Below are 25,948 nucleotides of genomic sequence, written 5' to 3'. Positions count from 1 at the left end.
AGAGGCAGCAGATTAGACACAAAATTGGAGTTGTTAGTACACAACTGATAAACACAAAAAGGCAAAGAGAATGTCAACCCAGAATGATGCAAATCCCTTCATTACTCTCAGTATATGTCCTTAAGATGTTAAAAAACGAGTAAACCAAAAAGCTTCATGTTCATTTCACAGAGAAGATTCTCAGATTTAAACAGATTAAGTGGATAGTAATTCATTCCAAATTAATTATCAACTTTCAAATTTCAGCCTCCACACTCTTACTTTTTTCTTTAAGGCTCCTTGGGGGTCTATCATATTACAGCAGTGAAGCTGGATATTAAGTTGTTAGGACCCCTGTCGGACCCTGCTTAACAAGTTTGGTCCCAAGAACCTGGTCCTGGAGGCATGAAAAATAGCAGAAAAACTGTTAATATTAATTCATGTGGAAAATCACATGGGGAGAGAGTAGAATGGATAAAGAAATTCATAGAAAGTGCCCAAGTCTTTTTAACTGCTCCTTTCAACATCTTTTTGCCAAAGTTGCTGAGTAGAAATTATAGAATGGTATGAGTTGTTTCTGTTTTATTGTTAAAGGACTGCTAATGATCAGCAAATACCCAAAGGCAGAGGAGGCGATCCAAGATATCTTTTGTTCTTTTTAAATCAGGTATGACTTTTTTTCTGGACGTTTCTAGCATCCATGTTTACTAATCTCAACAATTTTTGTTCATATCATGAGTGTATCCCCAACTACTTAATCCTGTGGGTTCTCTGGTAAATTAAGAGTTCAAAACTCTTGCAGAGAAAAGCACTCACAGCTGGTCGACTGGGCCGGGTAATGTCCCTGGATTCTTCTGGTTTCACCTTGGCAGGCTCATGAGGGAGAACAGGTGATCCTTCTGACTTACTGTTGGCTAGAGGAAAAAAACAGAGGACCAAGAAAGAGATGGCCATCAAAAAGTGCTGGCTGGCTCAAGTTCTGAATGAATCATCTGCGGTGAGTCATCACATGGGTATTACTCCGTGGGCCTGTTATTCACTTGGGCAAATCCTCAAGCACATCCATAAAAAACATAATAAATGTTCAGGCAAATACATTTAGGCTTGTCACCTGGAAGTCACTAGTAACAATTAGAAAAGAAAACAAACCTGTAGCAAGTACCACCAGCACCACTTACTGAGCATTTCTTATGTGTCAGGCATAGAGAAAAGTCAATTATTTCATTTAATCCTCGTTCCAACCCAATGATGTGGCACTATTTTCCTATTTTACAGTGGAACGCAGACTTGCAAAGATGCCACAGCTGTCCTGAAGTCACACTGAAATTATGGACAGAGCAGGAGTTCTGTCTGATTTCTGAAAGTCCTATTCTCAATCACTGTGCTAAATGAACCTAAGTTAAGGTTCTATGCTTGTTTTCTTTTTTTACTACTTGTCCAATCAGGATAGCTTATTTTGATGAAATTTTGTGAGAGGAAAAACAAAAAGAAACCTATTTTATTTGGCGGAATGTTTTTTAATTGGGGATGGGAGTGGTCTCAGCCTTTTAAAAATGAAAGAATGAGGTGAGGGCAGGAGAAGGGCCCCAGACTGGAGGTACAAAGCAAGGTCGGGGACCCTGACAGCTGCAGAGTGAGTGGCATCTCTGCAGTCTATGAGCCTACAGGTAGAGAAGATGCGATTTAGGGTAGGAGAGGTTGTTTTTATTTTTTTTTTAAAGTGGTCTTTCTTGACCTGGAACCAACCCAAATACCCACTGATGATAGACTGGACAGGGAAAATGTGGCACATATACACCATGGAATATTACGCAGCCATCAAAAACGATGAGTTCATGTCCTTTGTAGGGACATGGATGAACCTGGAAACCATCATTTTCAGCAAACTGACAGAAGAGCAGAAGATCAAACACCACATGTTCTCATTCATAGGCGGGTGTTGAACAATGAGAACACATGGACACAGGGAGGGGAGCACTACACACTGGGGTCTGTTGGGGGGAAATATGGGAGGGACAGTGGGGGGTGGGGAGTTGGGGAGAGATAGCATGGGGAGAAATGCCAGATATAGGTGAAGGGGAAGAAGGCAGCAAACCACACTGCCATGTGTGTACCTATGCAACAATCTTGCACATTCTTCACATGTACCCCAAAACCTAAAATGCAATAAAAAATAAAATAAAAATAAAGCGGTCTTTCTTGGACAGGGACATACTGGGGATACAAGCGCCCTTTTAATCCAGAAAAATGAGGGGCTGAAGGAAATAAAAAGTAAGCCTGATCAGATCAGGGAATTAAAATGGTATGTATTTAAGTTTGGTTTATATAAGTATTTGCTCTAAGAACATGGCGTTGCCTATAAATAGAAAAAAGGTAACAGAATGGCTGTTTTCTTTCTTTCCTACATGTTTTTTAGAGACGGGCTCTCTCTGTCACCCAGGCTGAAGTGCAGTGGGGCCATCATAGCTCCCTGCAGCCATGAACTCCTGAGCTTAAGCAATTCTTCCACCTCAGCCTCCTGGGTACCTAGGACTACAGGCATAAGCCATCATCCCTGGTGGTTTTCTAAATTAAGGAAATTTATATTCGGATCAAGGCAACAAAGACATATAGTAGACAGCTCTGAGATGTGCCACCGATATCAGAAGAATGCATATAGAGGCAGCTACTGGCCAGTCCATATCCCAATTCAGAGATAGTAATTCATTCCAAATTAATTACCAACTTTCAAAATGTGAACATCAATCACATGTTAGATATCAAGCTTTTCAAAATGGAAATACAGTGATTTTACTTATGTAACACCCTGAAAGGCTATTAGGAGATAAAATAAGGGTAATAGGAGGTGGCATGTAATAGAGTCTAAGAAAGAATAAAGAACTGAAGGTTTTCATCCGACAAACTTATAAGTATGTCAGTATTTCTCGAATTGCAATCAAAGTACTGGTCTTTATCACTTGGAAGCAAAATTATCTTCTGAAGAAGTTAATTCTGGAAGAGTGAATTTTAACTGGCTAGAAACATGTGTTATTATGTATCATCTCCTGAACAATAATAATGTTTTTCATAGGCTTCCCCATTAATGGAAACTAAACAAGGATAAATAATTTGAGGCCGGGCACAGTGACTCACGCTTGTAATTCCAGCACTCTGGGAGGCTGAGGTGGGTGGATCACAAGGTCAGGAGGTCAGGACCATCCTGGCCAACACAGTGAAACCCTGTCTCTACTAAAATACAAAAAAATTAGCTGGGCATGGCGGTGTGCGCCTATAGTCCCAGCTACTTGGGAGGCTGAGGCAGGAGAACTGCTTGAACCCGGGAGGCGGAGGTTGCAGTGAGCCGAGATTGTGCCACTGCACTCCAGCCTGGCAACAGAACAAAACTCTGTCTCAAATAATAATAATAATTTGAATGATATATTTAGAGTCTAACTTTTACCTAATAGGAATAACCAGAGGAGTCAAATATGTCTTTTAAGTCAAAGATTTTATTCCCTCCTTCAAGTGTATTCTACATTAGTCTTTACTGAATTTCATTTTGAGAACTATATGTTCAGAATACTAAACAGGACAATTGGTGCAATGGATACAGGACATTTGCAGGTAAGTGAAACTCCGAAAACTGGCAATCAAATGGAAACAGAAATTCAGGTGACTGGTAAGTGACTGTATTTTCAAATAAGACTGACATTTGGTGATGTCCCTGGAAAACTCTGGTGTCTGAGATTAGAAAGGATTTTGTCCATACTGATGGCACACACATAATTAGGGACAGTGGCTTACTCCCCCGAGGAGACTGGAGTTGAGAGCAGTTGAGGGGCTCTTCAGGATCACACAGTGGTGGCCATGCCTGGACCAGAGTCAGGAAGTAACTAACCTTGTTCCCTGTCCACAGCTTTCCTCCCAGGCAGTGTTGCCAGGTAAAGGTAAGAGAAAGCTTTACCTCGAACTCTGGTGCGTTCACTGGATCCTGCTTGTGATCCAGGCTGGGAGCCTCCTTGGGAGCTGGGCTGGGAGCTGGGGGTGCTGGAGCTGGAGGAACTGCCACTGCTGGTCCTCTGCAAGGGGCTCTCCAAGATGGGCTCAGTTCTCCGGAGATCAGGGTTGCTGCGTAAGTGGCAGAGCACATTGGTTACATTCTCCAGACCTTGCCAGTTTTGCAGATCACATATTTGAAAAAGGTTAATACCTAAAATTTATAAGGAACTCAAACAGCTCAACAGCAAGAAAACAACCCAATTCAAAATGGAGAAAGGACCTGAACAGACATTTCTTAAAAGGAGACATGCAAATAGCCACTAGGAATATGAAAAAAAATGCTCAACATCACTGTCATCAGGGAAATGCAAATTAAAACCACAATGAACCAGGCACAGTGGCTGTCACCTATAACTCCAGCACTTTGGAAGACTGAGGTAGGAGGATTACTTGAGGCCAGAAGTTCCAGACCAGCCTGGGCAACATAGTGAGATCCCATCTCTACAAAAAATTAACTGGGTATAGTGGCATGTGCCTGTCATCCCACTTACATAAGAGGCAGAGGTGGGAGGGTCACTTGAGCCCAGGAGGTCAAGGCTGCAATGAGCCATGATCTCATCACTACACTCCAGCCTGAACAACAGAGTGAGACCATGTCTCAAAAAATAAAAACATAAAAAAAAATTTAAAAACCCCACCAAACCACAATGAGATATCACCTCACACCTATCAGAATGGCTATTCTCAAAAGACAAAGATAATGAGTGTTGGTGAGGATGCAGAGAAAAGGGAACCCTGTACCCTGTTGGTGAGAATGTAAAATAGTACAGTCAGTATGGAAAAACAGTATGAAGCTTCCTCAAAAAACTAAAAATAAAATTATCATAGGATCCAGAGATTCCACTTCTGGGTATATATCTAAAGGAAATGTAGTCAATATGAAAAAAAAAATCACTATATTTATGTAGCTGCACCCCCATGCTCAGTGCAGCACTATTCACAGTAGCTAAGATACGGAATCAACCTAAGTGTCCACCAATGAATGGATCAAGAAAATATGATCTCTCTCTCTCTCTCTCTCAAAAAGACAAAAATACTACATGATCTCACTTATATGTGGAATCTACAAACATGGAATTCATAGAAACAGAGAATAGAATGATAGTTGCCAGGGGCTCTAGGAAGGAAAGAGAATGGGAACATGTTGGTCAAATATTACAGTTTCAGTTGGACAGCATGAATAACTTTTGGAGATCTGCACACCATGGTGACTACAGATAATAAGGTATACTTGAAAATTGCTAAGAGAGATCTTAAATGTTGTTATCACAAAAAAGTGATAACTATTTGAGGTGACGGATATATTAACTTGATTTTAGTAATCATTTCACACTTTATAAATATATCAAAATATCATGTACACTGTAAATATATATACCTTTTATTTGTCAATTATACCTCAGTAAAGCTAGGGGGAAAAAGATATTGCCATTGATAGCCATGGACATAGTCCAGTCCCCAGTGCAAAGAAGTAAAGAGAGCACTTACAAGATCTTGAGAGGAAGGGATCAACGGAAGATGACAGTCATACCTTCCTTTGTAGGGTTTCTGACCAGATACTGGATGTGGACAGGATGAACTCTTGTTCATCACATTAAAAGTACTAGCTCTGTGCCACATATACATCATGGAATACTATGCAGCTACAAAAAAAACGATGAGCTCATGTCTTTTGCATGAGGGACATGGATGAAACTTGTGAAGTAACTATTTTTATGACAATTGTTTGCATCAAATTGACTAAAATAGATTTGGATCCATACTGGAAATACTCTTCATTTAGAAAATGTCTACAGTGATAAATGTGTAATACTTCTGAAATAATCTACATTTCAAATTTTTCATTTTTTAGAATAAAGAAACAATCTCATTTCTTTTAATTCCCCAACAGCGAATTATTCCACACCTCCCTCTTTTATTAAACAATAGTGGTCAGAAATTATTATGCATAATTAAATAATTCCAAAAATATCCGCGCTAAAAAATGTACTGCTCACCAACTGTATTGCAGATTTAAGAATGATGAGCATTTTAAGGTTTGTTGGAGTTGCTTTCATTTTGTTGAACAGTAATGTAATATTCTTTGTATTAAAAAAAAAATCTCTTGAGAAGAGGGTAGCTGGTGATAGATGCTCTGAGTTTTCTTCCATGGTGGCTCTGGTGTGGTAGCAGGATAGAGCTACTTGTTCTAATGTAGCACTCCTTTGATTATTTAGCCAAAACTTTTGTGTTAAGCACCAACTTCGTGAGACTTACTGGGCCAGCATGAGGGATGGAGGAGAAGCACAGGCTGCAGGGCATACAGTCAAGTTACAACATAATCATGGAGAAGGGATTTATGCCGTGGAGACAATAGGGAGCATGGCAAAACTGTATGTTGTGTGTGAAAGAGACTAAATATCATTGGAGTTTGGGGAACAATTAGTGCAGACTGGAATGATTGATGGCAGTGTTATGAAGGAGAAAGAACTTGACTGGGCGTTAGAGCAGGGAGCAGGAAGGCTGGGGAACAGCTGGAGCAGACGCAGGGCTGGGTTGTTGTTCCTGATGCATGTGGGTGCAGAGACGACACCAGCTAAATCGAGTACCAAGTCTGTGTGTGGAAACCTGGGAGAGTAGAGTGATCAGAAGAAAAGGGTGAGTTGTACAACAATGGCCTTTAGAGCCTAGAGGACAGTGTGTACCTCCTGTGGTACACGTCAATGACTGACCAGGAGAGAGGCAGGCAGACCAGTTAGGAGGCTGCTGCCAAGTCAGATGATGAGGCCGGGGCAGGGCTGCCCTGTGTAAAAAGGAAATGGGCATTCGCAGAAGCAGCTGGGATGAGCGTACGTCCTGACTGGGCTCAGAGTCTCTTCCTGTGTGAAGCTAATTGGATCCCACGGGCATTAAATCCCTGACCAGGACCTCATTAGTACAAGTTCTCCTCACCAGAGCTAACCAGTGTGGATGCTGATCTTAATAGATTGCTGTTTTTGCTGCTGGAGCCTGAAAGAAGTATTAGTCTCTATGTTACCATACAGAAATAGAGAAAACTTTACAATGCCTTTTCTACCTTATCTTTTGGTAAAACATGAGTGCTTTGAGAAAATGTCATGCTGTTCACATTTTTCTCTCCTTTATTATGTATTAAATCATCTGGCCTTGGGGCTGTGGGGTCTGAGATAAATGCGCTTAAGAGGATCAATTTCAGAAGAATCCCATGAAATAATAGATATCCCTTGTTCACATCTTAACTGAGCCTATTCAGATCTGAAAGTGTAAAAACCTGAAAACATCCAAATTCATTTCTTTAAATGCTAATTTTTAGTTCAGACATTTGCTATCCTGCAGATAATGCTGTTTGGTCTATAAAACACCCAGTAAAGTGAAAATGTGGCAATTATTCCATTCATTTGAATCATAAAAAGTCAAAACAGAAAATTGGGATTACAAAGTAATTTTGTGGCCCAAATGCTTGGGCCAAGTCTTTAATTAACTGGCTGACAGCCAAATTTCACTTGACTTTGTTCTTTGATGACACAGCCAATGAGAAGAAATGAGCCATAAGAAAATAGGTTTGAGATGGGACAGGGAATTATTTTTTGAAATTAATCATTTAGTCATTGGGTTTGACTGGGTATTTCTGAGTTAATTAGAATCTTTTCATATTCTGAATGTAATTGTTTGATCAAGTTATAATTTACTTTAAAAAGAATACATGCATCAATGATAAGGATGAAAGTGCCTGGAACATTTAAAAATAGTTTTTGTTTTTGTTTTTGTTTTTTTGAGACGGCGTCTCACTCTGTCTCCAGGCTGGAGTGCAGTGGTGTGATCTTGGCTCACTGCAACCTCTGCCTCCCGGGTTCAAGCCATTCTTCTGCCTCAGCCTCTTAGGTAGCTGCATCACAGGCACACGCCACCATGCACAGATAATTTTTGTAGTTTTAGTAGAGAAAGGGTTTCACCATGTTGGCCAGGATGGTTTCCATCTCTTGACCAGGTGATCTGCCCACCTCAAGCTCTCAAAGTGCTGGGATTACAAGCGTGAGCTACCATGCCTGGCCTACAAATAGTATTTTTAAATGATCAAATCAAATCAAATCTTGATTTGAATTCAACTGATCACCCTCACAGCATGAGGCATTTGGGAATTTATATAACAGGTGAGAATTACCTTTGGTACTGCAGTCTGAGCAATTCCCAGCTATATACGCATGAGAAGGAAAGGCAGGGAACAGTTGCATGGGGTCAGGGTGACTGTGTTATTTCCCAGACTTTAGCCATCTAGGAAGGGAACTATCAAAAGCATCTGATGATACTAGGTCTAGCTCCAGAAGGGAAGTGTTTGCTATATAAATGGGTCTCATGGGACAACAGCTTTGAAACGGTAGTGAATGCCACAACATCAGCGTAAAAAACAGATCAAGAGGAGCTGTTAACAGACTCACTAAAGCACATGGTGAGAGTAGTGAGGACAAAATGGTGCTGTGTCAGTCGACAAATCAAGGGCTCTTTTGCCGTGGGAAAATGAGGCAGCAAAGCAAGCTGCGCCCATGCTGAACAAATTAGCCCAGAATGGTGCTTAAGAATGTGGACTTTCTTGGCTCTACCACTTACCACCTTTGTTCACCTTGGACACATGTTAGTTTCAATTTCTCCTTCTGTAAAATGAGGGTGATTATAGTCAGCACCTCACAGAATTGTTACACTGTTTAAATTGGTGTATATATATATATATATGAATAAGTGAGACATATACATATGAGACATATGTGTGTGTGCGCTCCAAAGATGTTCACTAAATAAAGAAATAAGTAATAAGTTGCCCTAATCAGGCAGAAGGCAGGGAACTGCAGGCATTGCCCAATAACACTTTTTGACCAACCGATGGTTGCACAGCTGTATCTGCTTAATAATGTATATAATTAAAAATATATTTTCTATAGGGCTCTTTGATTTGGTGTGGTGCATACAGACAGTGCAAGAGTGACATAATAGGGGTTTTTTTGGGGGAGAAGGAAGGATATTCAAAATAGTAAAAGCTTTACTTTTGTTCTCAAGGTATAGGTACATGCTTACATAATGACCATTTTAACTCAAAAGTTTTCTATTCAGGGGAGTAAGTAGTTTACTGATTTAAACATTGTTTCCCAAACTATCAAAAAATATCGCACATTCTGCAGTTACTATAAAACATCTTGCAACTAATAACTGGAGTTCATTACTACTAAATACAGGAAGCAAAAACTGAGCTTCTTAACCATTAGGCTCTGCCTTGTTTTTTTATTTAAAAATTGATTTAGTACAATGGTTTATTCCCACTCACATCACAGTATACACCGGTAGAAGTGCTCTCCTTGATGGTTCTCTAAGTGGTGACTTGAGGGTCCAGGTTCCTTCTGGGTTGAAACACTATTTTTTTTTTTTTTGAGACGGAGTTTCACTCATGTTACCCAGGCTGGAGTGCAATGGCACGATCTCGGCTCACCGCAACCTCCGCCTCCTGGGTTCAGGCAATTCTCCTGCCTCAGCCTCCTGAGTAGCTGGGATTACAGGCACGCACCACCATGCCCAGCTAATTTTTTGTATTTTTAGTAGAGACGAGGTTTCACCATGTTGACCAGGATGGTCTCGATCTCTTAACCTCGTGATCCACCCGCCTCGGCCTCCCAAAGTGCTGGGATTACAGGCTTGAGCCACCGCGCCCAGCCTGAAACACTATTATGTTAAACTTGTGGTCCCTAAGTTTGCCACAGAAGGAGAAGAGAGAGGTTCTGCCTCTTTTAGTTAATTCACATATTTACTTCAAAGCAAAATAAGAGAGTGAGGCAAGAAATATAGTTTTGCCCCTATTAGTACCCGTAGTCCCAAAGAGCAGCAGGGATATTATGACCCCTGGGCCCTGGAGTCAGGCAGTCTTGGTTTGAGTCACTGGGTCCCAGGGCCACATGCAGCTTCAGTATATATTTGCTGAATTTAACAAGTGAATTAAAGAATGATAAGAACAAAACATCCTGAATCTGTCCCTTATTAGCTGTGTAATTTTTACAGGAATCCATTTTTACTTTGCTAATTTTCTAGTCAGCCTTAGGAGTCACTTCAAAGAAAAGACTGGTAAGAAACAGAACATCGACCAAGTACAGGAAAGCTTAGAAGCACTGAAAAGGGCAGAGGATTTAAAAGCAACACCTTTTGAAATGGCCTTATGGATGGGTGGTCGTCTGACAAATGGCACAAAAAGAACTATGAGGACTTCATTAGGACCAACATAGAGAAGGGGTCTGTGTCACTGTAATGGCAAAATCACATCTCCTCGTGTCCATGTCCCTGTGGTGTTCCTTTCCATACTGACTCAGGGCTTAGCCAAGTGACTTGTGATGGCCAATGAAATATCAGCAAAGATGATGTAAGCAAAAGGTTTCAAAAGTCCTTGTGCATTGGAGCTTTCCCTCTTTAAATGCTCTTCTGAGATCATCAAAGGGTAAAGAAGCCCATAATGAAAGACCACGTGGAGCAAGAGGTACAGCCGACCCAACCACTCAGTGCAACTGCACGAGTGAGCCCCGGCGAGAGCAGCGCAACTCCTTAGCCAACCCACAGCATCGTGAGAAATATTAAACTGTTACTCTTTCGGGTCACTAAACTTGTGGTGATTATACCGTGCAACAAAGGTGAACTAAAGCTATTCCTATCACAGTAAATAAACCAAATCCTGAAGCTTTTAAAAACGCAATGCAATCTAGAGCCAGAAATCTGATTTACATCTGAAATGGTGGTCACAAGGAGATACATGATAGCATAAAAAGGGGTGTTCTCTAGGACTGTCGTATGTGCAGAGAAGAGGCTTCTTCACCCCCCCTCCCCAATCTCTGACTTTCATTGTAGGTAAGTAACTATGACCTCTTAGCTCACTTCCTCCCTTCCTCTGTAAGTAGAAAAATGTTAGCCGTCTCTGACAGAGTCAGCATTCTTCGGATAAAGTATAATATCCAAGTGGTTCCAGGAGAAAAAGCTCATTATTTTGTAAGCCACTGATGATCAAATACCAATTATCTTGGGCCTTAATGTCATTAAAATAGCACTTCAGAGGGAATGCAAGCGGCTTTTTATTTCACTATATAATGATAGTTCTCTCTCATTTTGGTTGACAGAAGGAAAACATACTTAAAGTTGAAATAATGCTTGATCTAAAGAAACTAAAATTCCAAGCAACTGATCCAATGAACAGAACCCCAAGGGCAGGGTTCGAAAGCAGCAGCAGCACTAATAATTAGGGATTGATTGCTGCTTGAACAGGGGTACTGATAAAGTTCAGGCTGGCAATCCAGCAGTAGCGTTCCTCTGGCTGCCCAGTCGCAGTGGTCCTAGTCTTCCTCAGTGCTGCTTAGCTGCTTAGCAACACCAGCTCAGTGTGAACCTGACAAGTCACTCAAAAAAAAAAAAATGGCTCATTCAGAGCCTCTTGCAATTGGTAATTCCAAGCAGAATGGGCCAGCATCTTTGCCCTAAAGGGATTCATGTTCTTAGTATAGTTCCAAGTTATTGCTGGACTGACCCCTTCCCTAAGGCTTTTCATGTGAAGAGGAAAATTAAAGCTCTATGATTTAAAGCATTCCATATTTTAAAGATATGTGCACGTAATCATAAGCTTCATTTCCAGTCATTCTCCCTTACTAGCAAAGGAGGGTCCTTTTATTGTGAACACAATGAAGAATAAAACAGCTTGCCAAAGCACATCCTTTTTATAGCCTTCGCAGAGGCCATTTGCTATTTCAGTTGATCCTAAAAAGTGATGTATTCATCATGAAAAATCTGAGGGAAGCTTGATGAACTATAACAGCAAACAGCATCTGTTACCATAGAAAATCTGCTCAGACACTGTAAAGATATTGTTTACTTTCCAGCTTCTTGAGACCTCTACACCAACCAGTGGAAGTGGATGCAGCTTCCTGACTGTAGGAATGTGTGGTATTGATAGGAAATTCTGGAAGGAGGTCACGGAGCAAGAGTAGAAGCATAACCGTGTTTCAGTGACCTTTGTAATGCCAAAGAGGCCACTTCCTCATAAGAGCTAGTCCTTCTATAACTGCCAAGCTGGAGAAGCTCTGAAGTTGGTCACTATTTCCTTGGTAATTGCTTTGTAATGTCTCAGTGGTTCCCAGGGCATGTTTCTTGACCTGATACTGAAAATCACTCGAACCAGGCCATAACAGGTCATTCTGCTCTGCTGACTCTATAAAGTAGTTTCTGAAGTATTGGTTTAGGGTATTGCAACCAGATTTATATTTGCAATTTTACTCTCAGATGTTAAAAGCTGTCAGCTAAGGTACATCTGATTGGTTTCTGGGTTGCCCCATTAATTATTAATTAATTAATTAATTCATGAGCCCCCACTGTATACTGATTTTTCTGAAAAGCTACTGAAGAAATCAAAGGCGTGTGTTCTGGACCATCAAAGTTTACAGTGAAGGTGGAAAGCCAATATGCCTCTGAAGTGAAAAAAGAACACAGGCATTTCTAGGAAAGCACTAATGACAAAGGTGGGTAGGCGCTTTTTCTTTTACCTTAACCACCTTCCTTACCTTGCTCTGATGGGTTGAGATCCTAATCTGGGTCCCAGAGCACTACCATTCCCAGGAGAATTCTTTCTGGCTAATGCTGGGGATATAGAAGTTGTTCTTTGAGGCACCTGGAAGAAACCAGAATTCAGAAATATTTTCCATAAAGTAGCTTCCTATCATCAGAAAATCCTCCTTTCCGATGATTTTCCAGAAGCCACAGAAACTAACTGAAACAGTAAAGAACTATCTTTCATTCATTCCTCAAAGAAATATTAAACTCCCTAAATGAAATCAAACAAAGGTCTACTGGCAAAAAACAATGAGCAAATTCAGCAACCATTAAAGAGGATCATGCTCAATCTTAAAGACAAATTTAATGATAGGTAAAGCTAATAATTTTGATACACTGGGCTAAAAATAATTGACCTCTCTTCTCTCAGCTGGACAAAAGTGGTGAATACCAGGAATCTCTTTAGAGCACCCGTTAACTCATTGGAAGTTGCATCAGCTGACAACCAGCCAGATAAAGCCAAGTTCCACTTTTAGCTCATATCACAACTAATAAACAGATAAGGAAATTATGAAATCTGGTGAGAAACTAGAATATCAGGACAGAGCTTGGGCCATAAGTCACTTGTTGATGAGCTCAGAGAACCTACTACAATAAATCCTGAATGTTTCTACTTTTTAATTGATTTGCAATTATGTGCTAAAACCAAACACCAAAAGCACTGTGTTTTGGTTAATTAGCGAACTTAACACAACATAATACAAAGCAGAATTAATACTGAAAATACTGGAAGGATCTTCAAAAAGGCTGTGTAAGTACCAAAAAGACCTGGGAAGAAAATGTATTATCTTATTTGGCAGGGACCTAAGGTAGAATTCAAGTATATCCCAATTTATAAAACAGACATTTAAAAAATGAAATTAAATATTTTAAGTGCACTAAAGGAGTCCATTATTTAAAAGAATCATATTATGAATCCTAGCATAGAAACTGCTTTCAGTGTAAAGTGTCATCCTTTGTTTTGAAAATTTAATTTTATTATTCATTTTAACGTAAAGATGAGTCAGTAAAGTAGAATCACCAAATCAATGCTACCACGTGTTCAAATTAAATACTATTACTATTTTTTCTTTTCCTTACCATAAATGTAAATAGTTGTAGAGAAAAAACAGCCTAACAAATACTTAAAACCTAAGTGTTTGAATTCATCTAAAATATTCTCCTAGCTTTATGCATGTATGCCCGCATATTTTTAGAGAGTGGACCAATAACTTCAATTTTCAATTTTTCCATTGATTGTGTCTGCTCCTCTGCCCACCTTATTTTCCATATTGACTTTGGCTCCCTATGTACCCCTTTTTATGATGGCATTTCTGCTTCCGCAAAGAATCTCAAAAAATTATTGGCTATTTTCAAAATAATGGGACTCAGTTTGTAATATCCTTTTGAGAGGAAGATAAGGACATGTATTCGTAAATCATTGAGCAAAAGCTTCTTTTTCTTCTGGAATTAACAATGGCATTTTCTGGAAATTGTGGAACATTCCACTTGTCACAGCCTCTAAGCTAAGCTTAGGAAAAGGGGGATTCCTGAACCAGGAAGAATCTGATGCCAAAAATATCTCCAGTATTTTGAAATACTTCCAGGTTGTCTGTAGCCAGATGCACACAGCCACATTCCAGAACATTTCTTGGAATGAGTAATGACTTGGTATAGGAAAACAAAAGAACCCAGACTCAGAGATGTTCTATCCAGTGAAATGGCTGGTCACTTTACCCCAAAGATTTTCCTCAGTAGTTCATTAAAGATGAAATTAAATTATGACTTGACCTAGAAAGAGCTTTCCTTAAAATGGGGGCAAATAAAATATCCTAAGAACAATACTATCTTCTGAATCCCTGAAATCTGGCTTCACTTTGTGTTGTTAAAAATAGGAATACATGAATTCTCTACTTTTTATCTGGAGGTTTTCCATTGTCTTGATGTAGATGCAGTCATCAATGAAATATCCATTACTCTGTTTCTTAATATGGACAGCAAAATAAGTCTGGAATACTTAGGGTTGAGAGTTCTAATTTTGGACATAGAATATATGCTTCAACCTACCTGAATTCAGTTTTTTTGGGGGAAAATAAAGGTCAGACATGGTAAATGGCAATCCAAATCTTAGCTGGGGAATGAAGAGGGGCCAAAACAAATATGAGAAGGGAAAGTGCTTTGGCATTGTCACATTCTCCACTACTACAAAAGGTCTGGAATAGTGGTAAAAATCATCATCATCAGTGATGCTGGTGATGATAAGAAACACCCCAGTAAATACTACCTTTGGTGGAATGTCTTCTTCCTGTCGTAACCAAGAGCTTCGGTCAAACTTTTCAATGCGAGTGGGGAGAGGAGGGTTTTCAGAGGTGGGGTCTGAGTTCTGGCGTGGCATCTCCACGCGGTGAGAGGTCACGTTCAGAGCCTCCTGGAACCCAGAGAGGCCCTTCGTGGGCTGCTCATGCACTGACTGGGAGGCGGTCAAGGCAGGTCCCTGGGATTTTACAGCTACCAGATGTGGGATCTAAGCATCAAAACAACATAAAAACAGCACTATTAGAAGAGAAAGCAGATCAGCTAGTACCTCAATCAGCTGAAGGAAAAAAAAGTTCAAGGGCACAAAAATTGGACTACGGAGAGTCTGTCACAACTATATATAGCATGTTTTTAACAGCTCTTCAAAATTTTCCATTGGAACGATATGTGGGGCTGGCACAAAGTTAAATGATTTACTTGGGAATGCCAAGTCAGTGGAATAAGTGAAATATAACAATAACTACTGTATATTTAGTGAATATTTATTGACCAGCAATACAATATATTTTACAAGCACTTCTTTTCTAATATTATGAACTTCCTCCTTTAAAACCCCCAACTTTCACTTTGGAGAGTGTTGCTCTGTAAAACAAAAACTGCTCAGAATATCTTACTTGCTGTGAACTCAATGAGTCCATCCTGAGGTGGACATAATCATTTCCCTCATTTTACACCCGAGCAATGTAAGGTGCAGAGAGGTTAAGCAATACCCTAGATTGCACAGCTAACACCTGCTGGAGCATGGGCTGGAACCCACACATTCTACACCCATAGGCCACACACCTAACCTCCATGATATTCTACCTTCTGCTGTGCTGGCTCTTACCATCTCTGCTGTCACATACCTCTTGACACCAGGATGTAACTTTCTGAGTCAAGTATCACAATTGGGCCAACTAGGCATGTGATGATATTGTTCACGCAGGGAAGACAGGCAGTCTTTCAGTGAAATTGTGGCTCTTAAAGACAAATCATTAAAATCTAGAGTGCAGAGCACCACTTTGCCACAGCGCTGCTCACCCCTCATAGTGCTTATCTAAGTGTGTCCCCTATTACTTCACGAAGGTGAGCTCCCTGGAGACAGGAGCTATGTCTGTCCTGCTTGCCATTGTATCCCCTGGGCTAGCCCTGTGCCCAGCATGGGGAAGGTGTCCCATAAATCCTGGTTGGTAAAAAATCTAGAGTGCCTTCTAAATGAAACTGTTAATTCAACAAACATTAGTTTAATACCTATTTTGTGCAAGGACCTGTCAAACCAAATCCTGTTTGGTTTGAAATTTAAGTCCTGGAATGTTATTAATGACGGTTCAGAGAAAATCCTCAAAGCCCAGTTTAGCTGAACGTTAAGCTTCAACAAGAACAGAACCCATTGGATTTATATTAATTTTAAATATCATTAGATATATTAAATAATAATATTGGCCAGGCGCAGTGGCTCATGCCTGTAATCCTAGCACTTTGGGAGGCCAAGGTGGTCAGCCTGCCTGAGCTCAGGAGTTTGAGACCAGCCTAGGCAACATGGTGAAAACCCTTCTCTATGAAAATACAAAAAATTAGCCGGTTGTTGTGGTGCATGCCTGTAATCCCAGCTACTCAAGAGGTTGAGGCAGAGGTTGCAGTGAGCCAAGATCACACCACTGCACTCCAGCCTGGGTGACAGAGTGAGCCTCCATCTCAAAATAAATAAGTAAAATTACATATATATATATATATATATATATATATATATATATATATATATATGCGCCAAACAAACAAACAAAAAAAACCTCACGTCACAAACCCAAAACTGAAGCACAATGCTTAAGTGAATTAACCGTCACAGAATATTTATATTTTCACTCTCTGGTTGCTCTCATAAAGTAAATGTTCCCTCTCTTCTTCCCTTTTAAAGGCCAAAGTACCTACCAAGGTCAAAGTCAGGGGTTTTAAAAGAGGATATTTGTATATTAAAATAGAAATTCCAGTAAAAAATGTATCTTTTCGTGGGTTAGCCATGAAAGAATTATATACAAATGTAAAACAACCAAGCGGAAGATATGCCAAGCTGGCTGGTGCTGAAATATCTTGGACTTCATTTATTAAAAGCAAACTTAGAACACAAAGAATACTTGATTTTATCACTACTGGTCCAGTTCAAACAGCATTACATATTTCAAAGGTGACCTTAAAATATTTAATGGAAGTCTTAACACAGGTGGATGCTTGGAAGAAATTTAAGACATTTGGCAGAAGAAACTGTATTATTTTTCATGGAATTCCATATTCTATTTCACTTCATATTTCATTTTAGCATCTATAACTTCAAATTCCTGCAGAGCTTCTGGAAACCCCCTCCTTTCCTAAAAGTGGAATAATCTTTTTTTCTTTACCATATAGCTGTAAATAGTCATTCTCAAACTCCAAAGTGCGTTAGAGTCACTTAGAGGGCTTGTTAAATCACAGACTGCCAGGCCTCCCCCACCCCTAGAGTTGCTGATCAGTTGGTCTGAAGTGGGCCCAAGAATTTGCATTTCTGTCAGGTTCCTGGGGGAGGCTTGATGCTGCTGGTCAGTGATTACACTTTGAGAACCACTGGCTTAGAAGATGTAATTTTACTTAACCAAGTCCATTTAATTTTTCCAGTTTCAGGCTCATGGCAAAGTCCCAAGAAAATGAAATCTTATATATATATAGAGTATACACATACACACACCTCAAAGCTCTCTATGAATTCTAGTTTTCATAATTGTAACTAAAAGGATGCTTATTCTTATCTTGCAGAAACTCCTATGGGTCCCCAGGGAGGCCAATTTACATAGAAGTGAGTTTGCGGTTGCCTCACATTTAAGGGTGATGCTTTTTTCTTTCTTACCTTTTCTTCTACTCTTCAATATTGGTGAGTATATGAACTCTATATTAAGGGTCATAATTTGATTGTCCTATGCCTGAATCCATGTCACAATTCCTTAGGCTTTTAATAGGTTTTCTTGTGCACCTTATTGGTATGCCTGATGGAATGGAGGACAGAGTGTACCTGGGGATCGACTGGTCTGAGCATGGGGGGTGTCCGAGCAGGCTGAACTCCACTAATGCTGAAGGACTCCGACCTTGGGGGCAGATTGGGGTCAGATATCCTGTTGGCAACCTTGTGAGGCATGGCGGGGGAACTTTGCCGGTTGAGCCTTGACCGTTCTTCTACCTACAAGCCAAAAAAAAGACAGCCTCAATGTATAGAAGTAGATTCACATTGTAGCAAGGATTTTCTGTAGTCACCTGCACAGCCATTTGAATCCTCTGATCAACTGGTTTTAAGAAGCCAAAACTCCCTATTTCTGCTCTGCATCAAGAATTTGCAAAGAGCAAACACTAGCAACAACAACAAAAATGTAGAACACCCACGCCATCACTCTTTTATTACCCATTACCCAGTTAGCAGGGAATTTGTGACCTGCTAAGAGTTTTTCTTGCATTGATTGTGATGTTGTATTACTGATTGGTCATAATGTCATGGGGTCAGTGAGGGAGACAGTTTGCACTCTAGACAATCAAAGGGAATGGTAGCATGCATTTAGATGGCTTGGGGAACATAGAAAATTGCTTTGGGTTGACTCATGGGACATGAGAGGAAAAATAAGAGGATGAAGCTGAGAACATGCACCCTCCGTTTCTTCACGTGTCCTACTGATAGGCAACTGGGTGTTCCAGGCTGCCTAATTAATGAGCGTGGCCTGTTTTAAATAGACTTCCTGTGTCACTTTCTTTTTCTCTCTTTAAGGGTCTTTCTTTCCAGTTGTCTTTCCTGCTTCCTCAAATACAATGGCCCCCATCATTCTTTCATGCCCAGCTTGGACTCCACTGTCTCACTCTCCCCTTTCTTCCTTCCTGTTTCTACACATGTGGTGTTCATTCTTGCTTCCCCTCTTATTCTCTTCCCCGCTAACCCTGCTTCTCTCAGGCTATTTCATTTCCTTGTCATTCCCTTTCTTCCAGAGTCTCTTTCAGCCCAAAGCAGGTAACAGATCCCAAGTGCTTCATGGGCAATGCTCACAGAACTAGTGAATGCTCTTTTTAAACAGGTAATCATTACCCTTAGTACCTATTTACAGCAGACTGTCGTGGAGGACAATTTTAAAGAGGAATTTAGATAAACAAGATGCGTACTATAAGATACAGCTTAAGATCTTAGACGACTTTAAAAATTCTGTGACTTTTCTTCCAGACCTACCGTGTCCTTTCCTTGATTTCTTCAGGACCAGTTTGACTGTTGTGCTTCCCAAAGCCACCAGGACAATGCACCCCTTCTCCCCACACGGATGGCCTTAATTCTTTTCTGCTGACTCACTGTCTGAGCATTTTAAGAGCCCCCATGCATGTGTTCAATATTCATGTCTATTTGCATATTTTTTATGTGGCAGCTAAAAATCTTTATTCATTTTACTGCCTGATTTGACATAAAAATTTGAAAGAGCTATTTTCCCTCATCCTCCCTATCCAATTTTGAATTTTTCTAGAGGCAGACTCAATCAGATATACAAAGTAAGTCTGTTTTTAAACTTATATTAATCTCACATATTTTAACACAATAAGATGAGCTACAGAATGAAAAACAGCCCTCTTGCCTCTACTGAGGAGTAATTTGGACATCTATTCCCCCACCATGGCTGTGCAGGGTACATACAATTGGCATCTAGTTGACTTCGGTTTTGAAATCCCATGCCCCAGAAGCTTACCACACGCCAAATAAGATTTGCTGCAAAAAGCCAGGAATATAAACCAGAACATGTATACTTTGTGTGTGCATGTGTGCAAAGTATTACATCAGCAATAGTTATTTGGCTATTGCACTGAGCAAAAGAACAAAGCCAGCTTTGAGATAAGACCACAAAGAAGAAAAAGTCCCATAAAGACAGCAATAGATAACAGATCAAGGCATGCAATAGATCACTTTTTCAAATGCCAAATTCTTTGAAAGAAGGTTAATGTTTCTAGACCACTGGAATTGGTCAGATATTATCCATTTTCTTATTTTCAGAGTAAATCATTAATAGATAAATCATACACAAGCATCCTTCAGTGTCTGAACCCTCACTATCCAAACCAACTACTTGTCACCCAAAATTCAGGAACCAAATATATGCCGAGTGAGGAATCCTTGTAATTATTAGTTTGGGCTCTAAAATACACAGATGGCTTTAAATATACATTAAGGGACAGTATATTAAAAACAGTAGTAGAAAAGTTTGCCCCCGAAAACTCTATCTTGAGCAAAGAAACCATTTTTGAGATAAAGAATTCTTTTGGTAAGTATCAGCATCAAGGCTCCAGTCAAAGCATCCCTGCTGCTAACAGGATCACAGGCCACATGGGCCCTAAAGCTATCATTAGAAATGAACAGGGCAGAAATTAGGGTACTGGTTTTCATAGGCAATTAATGGATTTTATTAGTCATGTATAGATGTTGCTAATGTACTTCTAGTAAAAATTTCTTATGCTTTCTATCAGTTAGTTTGCATAGTAAATTCTATCATTAGTATATTTCAGCCTATACCATTTTAAAAATATATGGCATAATTGTTACACTTTGAAAATTATTTCAGGAAGGCTCCAATGTACTGAAATTTCCTGGGTTGAAGTTTGTCCAAAGAAAACTGAAAATCTAAGAAAAGGGCATAACAATGTGGCATCTCCTTACATACTTTGTCTCAAGAAAACCTAGTCCTAAAGTCTTTAGGAAGATAAGGCTGCCCAAGTGTCTTTACACTGCAGCATCACCTTAAGAATTGGAGCAAAGGATCAAATCAAACATTGGAAGTGGCACTTCTCCTAAAAACAGCTTCAGAAAGACAGACAGAAAGTTGGATAGGGTATCTAAGCAGGCCCTTTTCATTGTTTTCATACTAGACAAAGGCCTGTCCCTGCTTTATCACAACTTATGTCTACTAACTGAACGGGAGATAGAGACGTGGGTGAGACAAAGAAAGAAAGTCTCCCTCCAAACCCTCTCCAATCTAGAAGAAGGATACATGTGATTAAAAACTGGGAACAACAAGATATGTTTCAATGCCTGAAGGTGTTCAAAAAAGTCTAGAGCCAAGTTTCTGCTCCAACTGCCTGCTTCCAAGAAGACATAAGATGCCAGAAACACCACTAAAAAGTGTCCCAGTACCATCAGATATAGACTGTCAAGGTGCTAGACCATAACAACAAAAGATATCTGTTATAAATGATTCCATAGAAGAAATTATCAGAAATACAGAGAAGATGACTGGCACAGACTGATCAATTTCACTATGAAAGTATTTTTTTTAATTAAAAAATCATTTCAACATGAAAACTAAAATAACTTTGGAGAGGTTTGTATAACCTCTGCGAAAATGCTATACTATTTACTATAGCATTACAGAGAGAAAGAAAAAATAACTGTTCTTAGAAATAAAATTCTGCTCTAGACAGGTCTGTGTTGTCCATTGCATAGCACAGGGATAATGTCTGTGGCCTCTGATACACACACACACATACACACATATATATGGGCTATACAACCATAGACAACTTAAAAATAAATTTGTTAATTACAGGATTTCCAAAACAATTTCAAAATAAATTTTTAAAAAGTTAAAACAGATATAAAGGGAAACACTGTATCAATGTCAATTGTTAAATTGTTTTTTATATTTGAAAACAATTTTAGGTTATAGTATCTCACTTTACAATAATGAATGACATCTACTGAGAATTTCAAAACAAAATTATAGAAGTAATTTTTAAAATGTTGACAGCAGACATATATTTATGATGTCATATGGGTACATGCTAATATTTTATAGTATGTAGAGTCCACAGGGTTTAGGAAGGTCTCAGAAGGCTTAAGAATTAGTACATGGTAAATTCAACACAATCGTATGGGAATACTCTTTTTTCCCCCAACTGGACAAAACAGTTTGATTTTTGTGTTTATTGGCAATGCCGGAGAATGAGAAAGAAGCCAATAAGTAACTTTTAAGTGCTCCTTAGATACTTTGACCCTGCACTCACCAGTCACATAAAGAGCTGAGTAATATAGTTGGGCCAAACCACACAGGCAGATGGTTACTGAGTAAGTTTGAAGACACCCCTGCTCTGGGTTACCTCTGAGCACAGGGGAGACTCTCATTCATAAGGAATGCTTAAGATGCAGTCTTGTCTGACTCTTAGGGCCTGGACTATTTTCCCAGATCCACTTCTAACCAATATTTCAGAAAAAAAGCATAGATCCCTGGGTGAACGAAGCGTAGAACTTAAAAAGTTAATACAGGAAATAAAGAAGTGCTTATCTATCACCCGGGAGAGGTGGGTGAAGAGGTAGGAGATGCAGGTGAATTGGTCATATGAAATCCAGACCAAAACGAGACCAAACTCTTATTCCTTGTGAGCTACAGCAGTCTTGGAAACAAAATATGAATATGTTGAATATCGTATTTCATTTGTATTTGTGTAGTACGTAACTTTAAATGGCACATGCACATCTTGCCCATGAGCTTCCCAACTGAGAGGCAGATGTACAGAGGAGGAAGCTGCCTCTCAGGAAGGCAGGAGACATGCCCCAGGTCAGACAGCCAGGAAGTGGAAGAACTTGAACTCAAACCTACTCCTATTTCCTTTCAGGTCTTTCCTATATTAAATCATAAGAGAGAGAAGCAGAAATGGAGGAAACATATACGCCCTCTAAATGGTAGTTTGAGAACTTTATATATGAACCAACTCATGTAAAAGAAAAATAAACACTTTGGTGTAGACCAGAGAAATCTGGATGGAGAAGCAGTTTTTATGTACAGTGATTTCAAAGTCCAATGATCCAATGGAAATAAAGAGATATCTTGGCACTCATCAGATCACTGTTTGCAAAAACAAAAACAAACAAGCAAATACTCCAAGGACTGACATACATCACAGAAAGAGAATATGATGGAGTGTTAAAAAAATTAAATACAATCTTATGCAATATTCATGTAAACAAAGCATTCTTTCACTGTTGAGCTTTGGTGCAATTTTTTAAGTCTGTAGAATGGAAAGGGAAGGGGAGCCCACACAGTTACCACCAGGTCCAGAAAATCACATGCCATTTAAGGAGCGGGAGAAAGAAAAAGGAATTTCCATCATCCAAAAAGCAAGGAAGAAGACCTTCAAATTCTGCTGACGTTCAATAGGACATCATAGTGATGTTTTCACAGTACGTACCTGACTTCCATCCCAACTCAGAAACAGCAGATAATTTGAAAGCAGTGAGAATGCCCTCAACCTGTCTTTTTGTTTATTTATTTGAAACAGGGCCTCACACTGTTGTCCAGGCTGGAGTACAGTTGTGCAATCATGACTCACTGCAGTCTCAACTCCCCAGGCTCAATTCCTACCTCAGCCTTTGATGTAGCTGGGACCATAGGCATGCACCACCATGTCCAGCTAATTTTTTATTGTTTGTAGAGATGAGGTTTCATGATGTTTCCCAGGCTGGTCTGTAACAACTCCTGGGCTACCAAGATCCTCCTGTTTTTGCCTCCAAAAGTGCTAGGATTATAGGCATGAGCCACTGTGCCTAGCTCCAAGCTATCTTTTTAATGCAGAGATATTCATGTTCTTTTCTGGCTAAAATCTGAAAATCAGGCCAATGTGACATTCAGGACAGAAAGAATACTCAGTAAAAGGAGGGAGGGAAGAGCTCCACAAGATTTGCAAATGATTGAACTTTTTCATTTGCTCTACAACATCCAACATATTAATCAGAAAGGTGCTTGGAAATGCAATGATCACTTGCGTTTTACAAAGTAAAGAAACAAGAACACAGAGAACAAAGCAGTATAAGATCATTACACTGCTGACGAAAGACTGTTGATTTGGAATGAGGGACAGGACAAGTAGATGGAAAAGTAAGTAAAGAAGAAAAAAACAACTTGATGAGAAGGCATAGAGCTGAGTTAGAAAACAAACGCTGGAACAGATTACAGAAGAGGTGGCAATAGGTAGAAGACAGCTGGGTGATACCTTCAGTGGCACATGGGGCAAAATAGTCCAGACCCTATACCATAGGAGACAGTGGCATGAGCACAGAGGGTGCATTTGAAAAAAGAAAATGGCATCCTTTTATTTTACCTCCAGAGGGTTTAACCCAGGTTTTCTTATCACTTGATAATTAAGATACTGATAAGCTATGTTCATAGCTAACGTATATTACTGCTTGGTCACTTTGAGCCCCACCTGCCTCCCTAATATGAGAAAAGACATCTGTAAATAATGCTTTACATGAAAAGTTCATACATTGCTGATGAAAAGCATTAAAAGATCAAGAATATAAAGATCCTTGCACTCATTTTTTATTCCCATTTTCAGTGGGTGTTAAAAAATGATGACTCAAACCAAGGCAGACAATTATTTGTTCTTATTTGTACATCAATTGCTCCAGCCCTAAATTTAGCACTGTCACTCTCCATCAACTAAATGTTTCATTTTTCCTCTAAAATATGATCACCCACTCTAAGACTTGGGAACTGTTTCATGAATAACGATAGTTAGTTGGAAGCTGGATCATGTTAACCACACCCAGGAGCAGAGGACTAAATATGAAATCCCCAAAGAATGTTCCCATCTATCTCTGGAAATGCATGAAGCCCAAAGGAAGTGCACCAAATGCCAGGAAGCCAGGGACGTTGGAAGATGTCACCCACCAGAGATGGCCCAGACTTATGGTGACTGGGGAACCTCACATCGGGAGTGCTTGATAACACAGGCATGTTGTTTGCATGCTCAAATGCTGTGTTTCTTTTACTGCTAAGAGCCTGACCAGGAAGCACGAGGGAATTAAGAGGTCTAGAAAACTGCCTTGATGACATCTGCAAAGATCTGCCTCCAGGAATGCCATGTCTCCTGAAAGCTTGGGAGCTATGAACTAGTTCTGAATAGAGAGGACAGGCCAGTAAATTTAGTGATGAGGACAAATAGCAACTGGAAAACAATGAAGTCAGGGCAGACAAGTTCGAATCAGAAGGTGCTGGGTAGAGGCTGAACGAAGGAAGTGAAAACTGCTCCATGCTTTTCCCCCTCTTCTGGTACATTTGTGCATGAAGGAGCTGTCTAGGGGAAAGAAGAAATTCTGGAATGTTTTGCCCAAAATCATGATCTTTTCCAATGGGATCTGTAGGTGTTCCTCTTCTAAACTCATGCTTGGGGCTGGGAACACTGAAAGCCAAGTGGTCATGCATCAAGGAGAGGTCACTTAGCGATGCAGCATTTCTTAGAAGAGTAGAAACACTTGTAAAGATGCATGAGTTCATGCTCTTCCTGCCCCAAGGCCTACATGAATCTCTAAGACTCTCCTGAATTGCGGTAATGGACAACTCGGGGCTTGTCACTTTGGAGATACTGGGAGAAGACACACAAATGACCTTAGATTCTAACTCTCGAGTTGGGCTACATCCTTAGGAAGATGGCTTTGGAGATCTCACTATGGTTCTCGAGACTTCCTGAGGCTTCAGTTGTTCTTCCAAACCAAGTCTAATAGGGCAAGCTGGTCCATGTTTCTTTCATGGGTGATGCTCAAACAGGAGTCTTGATATGGAATCATTAATTCCTGCAGGTGCTACTGCCATTAGCTTTGTAGAGGCTAGTTTTTCACTTTTCTGAATACCTGCCATGGTCAGGAGCTGTGGGTCTGGCTTAGCTGAGGATTTCAACTTGGCATGGCTAGAAAATGGTTTAGCAGTAGAGGAAGGTGGTGCATCCTGCCAGCCAAGAAGCATGTCAGCTGCTGTTTAGCAGCATAGTGATTTTGCTTAGCTGGAAGAACAGGTGGATTATTAAGGGGTTGATGCTGTACCTGGGCGTAGGATCACAAAATTGAATTATTGATCTAAGAGAAAGAGGCAGATGTTAGAGACATAGGTAAATATGGATCATGTTTACAGATATAAGGGAAAGTGATAAAAAAATTCTTCATCTCAAATCAAAACAGTTTTCCACAGACTTAAGTTTTAAAAGAAAAAAGTTATTTTCACAAAAAAGTACATGA

The 25,948-nt window shown here is 39.9% G+C and overlaps 1 protein-coding gene and 2 long non-coding RNA genes across 10 annotated transcripts in view; 2 read left to right on the top strand and 1 right to left on the bottom strand.

The window, feature by feature from the left end:
- The window catches only part of LOC116536491, a 35,069-nt gene extending 14,183 nt beyond the window's left edge, over window positions 1-20,886 (top strand). Inside the window, exon 2 of the long non-coding RNA XR_004262668.1 lies at window positions 17,692-20,886. This is a non-coding gene — a long non-coding RNA (uncharacterized LOC116536491). The remainder of the gene's footprint in view (window positions 1-17,691) is intronic.
- Window positions 1-25,948, bottom strand: part of TNIK (TRAF2 and NCK interacting kinase) — a 410,529-nt gene that overhangs the window by 46,260 nt on the left and 338,321 nt on the right. For all 8 annotated transcript variants that reach the window (XM_032258265.1, XM_032258273.1, XM_032258266.1 and 5 more), the window contains 5 exons: window positions 17,945-18,109; window positions 14,897-15,136; window positions 12,585-12,691; window positions 3,923-4,086; window positions 796-893 (listed from right to left, as the gene is read on the bottom strand). In XM_032258265.1, coding sequence (XP_032114156.1) covers window positions 796-893; window positions 3,923-4,086; window positions 12,585-12,691; window positions 14,897-15,136; window positions 17,945-18,109 — 774 coding nt within the window. The remainder of the gene's footprint in view (window positions 1-795; window positions 894-3,922; window positions 4,087-12,584; window positions 12,692-14,896; window positions 15,137-17,944; window positions 18,110-25,948) is intronic.
- On the top strand, window positions 892-3,929 carry LOC116536492. Its single transcript, XR_004262669.1, has 3 exons — window positions 892-1,699; window positions 2,170-2,250; window positions 3,537-3,929. It is a non-coding gene; the product is annotated as an uncharacterized LOC116536492 (long non-coding RNA).

This window comes from Sapajus apella, unplaced genomic scaffold, assembly GCF_009761245.1.
Source record: "Sapajus apella isolate SASKATOON/1434 unplaced genomic scaffold, GSC_monkey_1.0 scaffold101, whole genome shotgun sequence".
Lineage (NCBI taxonomy): Eukaryota > Metazoa > Chordata > Mammalia > Primates > Cebidae > Sapajus > Sapajus apella.
The sequence above is the reverse complement of the archived record's forward strand: the minus strand, read 5'-3'. Positions and strand labels throughout refer to the sequence as shown.